This window comes from Phoenix dactylifera, chromosome 8, assembly GCF_009389715.1.
Source record: "Phoenix dactylifera cultivar Barhee BC4 chromosome 8, palm_55x_up_171113_PBpolish2nd_filt_p, whole genome shotgun sequence".
NCBI classification, from domain to species: domain Eukaryota; kingdom Viridiplantae; phylum Streptophyta; class Magnoliopsida; order Arecales; family Arecaceae; genus Phoenix; species Phoenix dactylifera.
Window position 1 is genome coordinate 5,001 of NC_052399.1, and position 9,829 is coordinate 14,829.

Genomic DNA, 9,829 nt, shown 5'->3' on the forward strand with positions numbered 1-9,829 from the left:
CTTTTAACGTAACGGGTCAAACAAAAAAAAAAGAAAATTCCCTATTTGTTCCTGCCCTAAATTAAATATTAAATAATGGTAGACTGGAAATGAAAGTCTCTTTCTCGTATTCGTTCTCTATTGCATTGGCGTAAAAACAAAACAATATCTGATTCCTTGAAATCAAGGAAAGATATTGAAAAATCAATTTTTGAAATCAACTTTTATATGTAGCGGAAAAGAATAGCGATTTATTCCTATGAAGTATCCAGTAACAAGAAGATTAAATCGGAAATATCGACAAATTCTTGCCTTGCGTGGTCTAAGGAAATAAAAAAAATCAATCCGCTTGTACAATTTAATCTATATCGAATTAATCTATATCGAATTTAAATATCAGAATAGCTGATATAGTCATCATTCAATGGGTCAGGTCCACTTACTTTTTATTGATTTATAATTTTATGGTGGGTTTGATAAGAACAATGGAGAAGTAAGAATACTTTGATTTGGTTATTAATAATAGGGATTGGATATCTAGAATATTCTCGAATATTTCTATTATATCCCAGGACCCAAAATTTGAATAATGATACATGAAGAGGACTACTATGTCACTACAGGGTAGACTACTCCTAATAAGTGCAATTAGTTATTATGATAATGAATAAATGTTCAACTTTCTAACTATAACTCATAATAATCAGAACTCATTATAATATAATGGTGGTTACCTTTTTCTTTTTTTAGAAAAAAAAATATCTCTGTTCTCCGCTGAAAAACGAAGACTAAATCTTGAGTTTAGTGGTAATAAAATAGTAAAATGATTATTCATGGAATGACTATTCATCTATTGTATTTTCATCAAATAGGGGGCAAGAAGACTCTATGGAAAAATGGTGGTTCAATTCGATGTTGTCTAACGATAAGTTAGAGCATAGGTGTGGACTAAATAAATCAATGGATAGTCTTGATGCTATTGGGCATACCAGTGGAAGTGAAGAACCCATTCTAAATGGTACGGAGAAAAACATTCCTAGTCGGAGTGATAGTGGCAGTTATAGTTTCAGAAATGTTGATTATTTATTTGATATCAGGGATATTTGGAGTTTGATCTCTGATGACACTTTTTTAGTTAGGGATAGTAATGGTGACAGTTTTTCCGTATGTTTTGATATTGAAAATCAGATTTTTGAGATTGACAATGATAGTTCTTTTCTGAGTGAACTAGAAAGTTTTTTTTCTAGTTATTTAAATAGTGGGTCTAAGAGAAACAATCACTACTATTATCATTACATATATGATACTCAATCTAGTTGGAATAATCACATTAATAGTTGCATTGATAATTATCTTCGTTTTGAAGTCAGTATTAATAGTTCCATTTCGGGCGGTACCGACAATTACAGTGACAGTTACATTTATAGTTTCATTTGTACTGAAAATGTAACTGGTAGTGAAAGTGGGAGTTCTGGTATAAGAACTAGTAAAAATGGCAGTGATTTCAATATAAGAAGAAGATCTAATGATTTCGGTAGAAATAAAAAATACAGACATTTATGGGTTCAATGCGAAAATTGTTATGGATTAAATTATAAAAAATTTTTTAGGTCAAAAATGAATATTTGTGAACAGTGTGGATATCATTTGAAAATGAGCAGTTCAGATAGAATCGAACTTTCGATTGATCCGGGGACTTGGGATCCTATGGATGAAGATATGGTCTCTATGGACCCCATTGAATTTCATTCAGAGGGGGAACCCTATAGAGATCGTATCGATTCTTATCAAAGAAAGATAGGTTTAACTGAAGCTGTTCAAACAGGCATAGGTCAACTAAATGGTATTCCCATAGCAATTGGGGTTATGGATTTTAAGTTCATGGGAGGTAGTATGGGATCCGTAGTAGGCGAGAAAATCACCCGTTTGATCGAGTATGCTACTAATCGATCTTTACCTGTCATTATTGTGTGTGCTTCTGGAGGAGCGCGCATGCAAGAAGGAAGTTTGAGTTTGATGCAAATGGCTAAAATATCTTCCGCTTCATATAATTATCAATCAAATAAAAATTTATTCTATGTATCAATCCTTACATCTCCTACAACCGGTGGAGTAACAGCCAGTTTTGGTATGTTGGGAGATGTCATTGTTGCTGAACCTAATGCCTACATTGCATTTGCGGGTAAAAGAGTAATTGAACAAACATTGAAAAAGACAGTACCCGATGGTTCACAAGCGTCTGAGTATTTATTCCATAAAGGCTTATTTGACCCAATTGTACCACGTAATCCTTTAAAAGGTGTTCTGAGTGAGTTATTTCAGCTCCACGGTTTCTTTCCCTTGAATCAAAATTCAAAAAATTAATAAAGTATAGCACTAAATTCAGTTATTTGTAGCGAACAAGTATTTAGTTCATCGTAATCAAAAAAAAAACTAAAAAGAATGGTGTTTTCTTTGATGACATAAGTTCTACTTGTAATAAGAATTAGAAGTTTCGGGTAATTACTTTTTATTTTTTCCTCCAGATCTATTTTTTTATCCTACCTCTATTCATGATTAGTAATCACAAACCTTCTATCAACAGGATAAAAAAGTGAATTTTTCCCTCCGAAGAATTAGAATTAGGGAAAATAAAAAAAAAATTCTCTGGCCTTCTTACGTATTAATATAGACAATAAAAAAAAATATCGAAATCAAAATAAAAAGAAATAAATATAAAATAGAGAATAGAAGTTATTTCTATATCTATCGATAACCCCCATTTTTTTATTTTACTATGAATCCCCGTTTGTTGGATGGATCGAATTAGTTAGAGTCGCAAACTCCTAATAAAATCTTTTATTTTCATAATAAACTCCTTATTAGATTAGAAAGATAGAAAGAAATAAGGATGGGAGAAGAATATTAAAATATATTAATAAAGCGAATTATCATACATATTCGTGTAGAAAGATGAATAGGTACACTTATTTTATTTAGTTCCACATTCCTTGCACTTATTAATTACTTATTAACTACTTATAAATATTAATTTCTAAATATTAATAAATAATTATAATAATATATATATATATAATAAATAATATAATATAAATATAAATATAATTATTAAATAATATATTTATAAATAATATTATAAATATAATACAGTTTATGATATATACTTAGGATAGATATACTTATTAGGATAGATATACTTATCATATCATAAGATATCTACAGTTATGAATTTGATTGAGTTTCCATTACTTGACCAAACAACCCCCAATTCAGTTATTTCAACTACATCGAATGATCTTTCGAATTGGTCAAGACTCTCTAGTTTATGGCCGCTTCTATATGGTACCAGTTGTTGTTTCATTGAATTTGCTTCATTAATAGGCTCGCGATTCGACTTTGACCGTTATGGATTGGTACCAAAATCGAGTCCTAGGCAAGCGGACCTAATTTTAACAGCCGGCACAGTAACAATGAAAATGGCTCCTTCTTTAGTGAGATTATATGAGCAAATGCCTGAACCAAAATATGTCATTGCTATGGGAGCTTGTACTATTACAGGAGGGATGTTCAGTACTGATTCTTATAGTACTGATCGAAAGGTCACACAACGACCTAATCTCGATAATGCTGTCGTCCTAGTAACAGCATATCATTTAATCGCGAACAGTTTTAAGGACTTGAAGATAAATCCTCCTTTATCATAAAACAATTCCTATGGACTTCATCATATAAAAGTTCATTTGGAGATGTACAGTGAAATGATGAACAATGCCAAATAACATTTTATTAATTTGTCAATTCATTTACAAAATTTAATCATCAGCGTACTGACGATTGACTCTTAGGATACAATTCCTAACAGAAAGGTTGGTACTTAAGTGAGCCTAGTGCTCCACCACCGATCTGGAGCTGATCTGGCTATTATTTTTTAGATAGATCAAGTAGATATTCAAAATTCAATACAAATTTTAGTGCAATCTTTTGACATAAATTTTTTTCCTTCAATCAGATTTCTGTCTCTTTTCTATAACCTTGAACCTATGGTCTCTAACACTACTGATCACCTTAGTACCAAACCTGAAAAATTTGATGGCCATAACTTTAGAAGATGGCAGAACCAAATGCGATTCTAGCTCACCACATTAGGGTTGATCTCAGTCATAGGTGAAAGCACTACTAAAGTTGATAACGGATCCAACCCAACTACTTCACAATATGCGACTCGCCAAAACTCAAATTGGAACTCAACCTCTTCCAACATTGACCCTTCTACCTCCACCAGCACACCCTCTAGGACACCTGATGAGATAGACTTTCATTGCATCCATAGAATCCTAGGTGCCCTTTCTGAGAGGCTGTATGATATCTATTACACAGCCAAGAGTACCAAAGATCTTTGTAACACTCTAGATGGCAAATATGGTCTTGATGATGATGGGGTAAATAGGTTCAAGGCCTCCTACTTCAATAATTTTAGGATGGTGGACTCAAAGCCTATGAATGACCAAATTCATGATTTTGAAATCCTGATCCACCAGCTTAGGGTTAATGGAACTAATTTGGATAAGTCATTTCAGGTAGCCTGTCTGCTAGTTAAACTACCAAATTTCTGGTCTGATTTTGCTAAGACTCTGAGCCATACTCAAGGAAATCTCACCCTACCCCAAGTCTTGAACTCCATTTGGATTGAAGAGCAACATAGGCTCAGGAGTAAAACCTCTACTTGACATAAGAATAATGCTTATAATGTAGAGGCTCCACCTAGAAAAAATCAGAATCGACCTTTCAAAAATAAGCATTACAAAAAGAAACCCTACAACCCTAGAAATCCTAACCACCATAATGGAAAACATATCCAATCCCAGGAGCAGAAGAAGAAGAAGGAGGAAGGTGGTGTTTATTTCTATTATGTGTATGGTCGGACCAACCATTTGTCTCCTTGGTGCTTCTATAAGAAGACTGCACCTCTTCAATCCAAGAAGAAAAGTCCACACACAATCAGTGCTCAAGTCAACAGGGCGACTTCCGGCGCCGGCTCCTCTGAGACTGCTTTCAAGTCTGTTTTCTTCACTCCTAAAGTTAACATGACTTTACAAGCACTTGATTGGTGGATTGATACCGGAGCTGGTATTCACATTTGTTCGAATCGCTCCTGGTTTTCTTCTTACTAGGTCTCAAATGGAGGAGCTGTTATTGTGAGATATGGGCTGAAGTCGGCAACCCCAGCCGACTTCAGCCCCGTTCTTCTTTTGGGAAGAACCGGAACAGAGGATCGCGATTGCGATCCTCTCTGGCTCCTCCGAGGCCGATTGAGGCGAAGGCGCCGTGGGTATCCCGCGGCACCCCCCTTCGGTCAATCCGCGGCCAATCCACGGCCGCGGATTCTGCTCGACCGCCGCAATTTTCGTGGTGGAGAGCCGTTACAAGGGAGTAATAAAAACCCCCATTCCCTTCCCTAGGGCCACCTCCGAAACTCCTCCCTGTCTTCCTCTCCTCCCTCTCCTCCCTCTCCTCCCTCTCCGTCCTCGGCTCTTGCCTCTCGAGTGGCCGGTGCCGCCCGATCACCGTCCAAATCCCCTTCGCAAGCTATCCCCTGTTCTGAGATCCATCCCCTCGGTTTCAAGCGCCACCGCCGCTGTTAGCTGCCGAACCGAGCTGAGATCTCTCTTCCGCCACCTCTGCCACTGCCGATAAGCTCCCTTCAGCCTTTGATTACAAGATCAATCATGTCATATTTTCTTTGTTTTGGCTCCAAACCGAGATCATTCTCGGTTGTTTTTTTGACATCGGCCACCGCAACAGCCACCGGCCGCCACCGCGGTCGGCCGGCCGTCGATCGAGGGATGGCCTTCGGCCACCCAAGCCGGCCATCATGCCGGCCCCCTTCCTCCCCCCAATTTCCCTTCTTCCTACTCTCCTTTTCCTGTCCGTGGGTGTTTAGGGAGGAAGAAGGCCCCTATAGGCCGAACAGGGCCAAGCATGGGCCCTGTCCACCGTGGGCCTGACTTGGGCCCGGTTAAAAAAAAAAAGAAAAACAAATCTGAAACCCGAAAATCCCAAATTCGACTCGAAGTTCGGAACCCGACACCCGAAACCCGAACCCGTTTGGCCAATAAATGGAATTTTGCAGTTAAGCCCTTAACAGTATATTATTTCATGAAAAGGATCTTCTGTAATTTATGATGGGCCCTTATAAGAATGATTTATTACGTAAAGGTCCTCAAATATGTTGTTTGCTCTCTTTACTCAAGTTTTATTATAGAACAGTGCCCTGTGATTAAGTATTGCTTAGCTTTGAAATTAACAAAGGAATTAATTAAATTTAAACAGGTGAACCTGATCTGCCTATCTAAAGTAGAAATTAAGCGAAAAGAGGTAAGTAACTTAATGCTTCAAAGTGCATTTTTCTAAATTATTTGGTAAAATAATTATTAGTGGATTAAATTTCGAAATATATTTTATATTTAGTAAAATGGGTCTGACATTTTAAATTTTATTTAAAAAATATGCTCTGAAATCCGTAAACTATGACTGAGCAATTTATGAAATCTGTTTTTATATATATGCATTCTTAGTATGGCTATGATATGTTCTGTTCTGTTCTGACCCCGCCAATGGCAATTATACGTTGGACCTGTCGACTTGTAATCTGTGAGGAATCGGTTTCGACACCGTGCCACCGGTGATTATAATAGTAGATTTGGACACCGGCTACCATCGGTGGATAAATATAGTAAATTTGGCACTTTTGTGCAACACCGGCTGCCATCGGTGGATAAATATAGTAGATTTGGCACTTTTGTGCAACACCGACTGCCATTGGTGGATAAAAATAGTGGATTTGGCACCTTGTGCAACCCATGCAACTGGGTTACGTGGTTGTAGCCTGTTTGTGTTGAAATTATGATATCAGAGTTTTTGTAAAAATGGTAATAAGTTTTAGAAAGAGAAAAATGATGTTATATGTGATTTATTCCCAGTCATTATTTTGTATTTTTGATCTGATATGCTTTAACCCCACTCTAGGGTATTTTGCTGCTTACTGGGATAGTGTAGCTCATTATTCTATTTTCTGTTTTTCAGATCCAGAGACTTGATCGTACGGGATTGGGGGAGTGCGCTAGATTTTTTGATGATTCCTTCCGTTATTGACATTTTAGTTAGATTAGCTTGGACATTTGAATTATGTTGGCATATGCTATTTTAAAATTTTGTAAAACTGATTTTGACCAACTTAAATAATTATGTCATCTTTAAACATATGTGATTGCTTTGATATGATCTGCTGCCTTGCATGCCTATATGGCCCGCTGTGCGGGCATGCGGTGTCTGCCGTGCTCCGGACTTGGGGCATGACAGATTGGTGGTATCAGAGCTCAGGTTGAGATCACTAGGGACCATAAGTGAAACAGTCATGTTTGACCCTAAATGTTAGGATTCTTAGGATTCGTCGGAAAGGTTGAGAGATGGGGTAGTAACTAGACAAAGGGATAATGTTCATTTGTTTGGATAAATTTATAAAATTTATATATTTTCACTGAATCAGAATGCCACCTTGCCATGTCCGTAGCTTGAATCAGATGGTTGGGGGCCCTCGGGGAAGAGTTCCTTCTAACCAAGGGGGCGAGGCATCGCAAAGCTCAGGGCCCTAGGGTCGATAACTCCAGAAATTGTTGCCGAAAATCAAACTCGGATGCTCAAACTAATCGAGGAGGTCGTCGGGTTAGTATGCCAACAGAGGCAACAACCTCAGCAACCAGTCCAGCAGGTTGTTGCTCCTCCTGAGCAAAGAAGGAGTATAGCAGAATTTAAGAGAATGGCACCTTCGGCTTTTAAGGGACCACTAGTCCTCAGGAGGCCGAAGCTTGGATAGATGAAATGGAAAAAGCCTTCATGGCAATGGAATGCACTGATGAAGAGAAGGTCAGATTTGCCATTTATATGCTTCAGGACCGAGCTCATCATTGGTGGATATCTGTGGAGCGCACATTGGCACATGAGCATGAGCCAGTTACCTGGCAAAAGTTTCGCACAACCTTCTACTCAAAGTATTTTCCTTCAAGTCGCCTTAGGGAGCTAGAGAGGGAATTTCTAAATCTGTCTCAAGGAACTATGACCGTGGATGAGTATAAGGCAGAGTTTGACAGGTTAGCTCGGTTTGCTCCCACCATCGTCATAGATGTAGAGTCCCGGATGAGGAGATTTGAAGAAGGATGGAAGCCTCACTTACGTCGGGGTTTGGCCGCAGTGCACTCAACAAACTATGATGACCTGGTAGACATGGCCAAGAATATGGAAATTATCTGGAGGAAAACACAAGATTCAAAAGATAGAATACAAAAGAAGAGGAGCAGAGATGATGATACTCATAGTGGATAGAATTCTAGTAGGACAGCAAAATCTCGTAATAGGACTAGGCAATCAGAAAAGCAAGAATCTTATGGAGAGACTATTCAACAAGACCAGTCTAAATGTGAAGTATGTGGAGGTGCCCATAAGACAGAACTCTGTAGACGATTATCTGGCGCATATTTCAGATGTGGCCAACAGGGTCATAAGATAGCAGAGTGCCCTTGCAATCGGCAAGTATCACAATCAGATCAGAGGCCCCAAGCTACAGGGACCCAACAAGTACAAGCTTCTCCTGCTCCAGTTCAGTCGGCTCAGCCTTCTTCTCCTGAGCAGCAGACAGGGGGGAGATCGCGCACATAGGGTCGTATTTACGCACTGACTCAGCAGGATGCTCAGGCATCCAACACTGTGGTGTCAGGTACTCCACCGGTTGCTCCTGTTTATGCTTATATACTGTTTGATTCTGGTGCTACACATTCCTTGTGTCATCGATATTTGTGCGAAAGTATGACCTACCTTGTGTGCCGTTAGAGTATGATTTGTATGTTAGCACCCCTGCCGGGAGTGGGATGATTGGCAATCAGGTCTGCAAGACTTGTCCAGTTCAGATAGTAGGTAGAGACTTGCCTACTGATTTGATAGTTATAAATATGCATGACTTTGACATAATTCTTGGAATGGACTGATTAGCGTCATATTTTGCTACCATTAACTGCCATAAAAACTAACACTTCCACCATCACTGTCTGGAGTTCATAGTGTATTTTTTTTGTTTCCATGCTAAGAAAGTATGTTCCAGATATGAGCCATGTGGTAGAAATGGCTCCTTTGCGGCTTAGAGAAAACTTGAAATGTCCTGAGGAGCATGTACGTGTGGTTGATAGAAAGGAATAAGAGTTAAGAAGGCGCACAATTCCTTATGTCAAGACCTAGTGGAGCAATCACTCGGAATATGAGGCTATATGGGAACTGGAGGACGAGATGAACGAAAAATATCCGGACTTTTTTTTTGCAAGCTAAGGGATGTTAAATTTCGAGGACGAAATTTTTCTAAGGGGGAGAGAATGTGAGCCTGTTCTTTTTTTGGGAAGAACCGGAATAGAGGATCGCGATTGCGATCCTCTCCGGCTCCTCCGAGGCCGATTGAGGCGAAGGCGCCGCGGGTATCCGGCGGCACCCCCCCTCGGATCAATCCACGGCCAATCCGCAGCCGCGGATTCTGCTCGACTGCCGTGATTTTTACGGTGGAGAGTCGTTACAAGGGGGTGATAAAAAAACCCCATTCCCTTCCCTTGGGCCACCTCCGAACCTCCTCCCTCTCTTCCTCTCCTCCCCCTCCTCCCTCTCCTCCCTCTCCTTCCTCGGCTCTTGCCTCCCGAGTGGCCGGTGCCGCCCGATCACCGTCCGAATCCCCTTCGCAAGCCGTCCCCTATTCTAAGATCCGTCCCCTCGGTTTCGAGCACCGTCGCCGCTGTTAGCTGCCGGACTGAGCCGAGAT

The 9,829-nt window shown here is 39.5% G+C and overlaps 2 protein-coding genes across 3 annotated transcripts in view; one reads left to right on the forward strand and one right to left on the reverse strand.

Annotated features, from left to right (window-relative positions):
• Positions 1–551, reverse strand: part of LOC120111494 (photosystem II D2 protein) — a 2,488-nt gene extending 1,937 nt beyond the window's left edge. For both annotated transcript variants that reach the window (XM_039128553.1, XM_039128552.1), the window contains exon 1: positions 1–551. This exon is cut by the window's left edge. The gene's annotated coding sequence lies outside the window, so the exon portion shown is untranslated.
• Positions 552–785: 234 nt separating this feature from the next.
• On the forward strand, positions 786–2,688 carry LOC120111493 (acetyl-coenzyme A carboxylase carboxyl transferase subunit beta, chloroplastic-like). The gene has a single exon (XM_039128551.1). It carries the CDS (start codon positions 868–870, stop codon positions 2,341–2,343), a length of 1,476 nt encoding a protein of 491 aa, XP_038984479.1. The 5' UTR covers positions 786–867; the 3' UTR covers positions 2,344–2,688.
• The last annotated feature ends 7,141 nt before the right edge of the window (positions 2,689–9,829 follow it).

What these genes read in the sequence shown, in the direction of transcription:
- LOC120111493 (XM_039128551.1), top strand. Translation starts at nt 868, where the DNA reads ATGGAAAAATGGTGGTTCAATTCGATGTTGTCTAACGATAAGTTAGAG.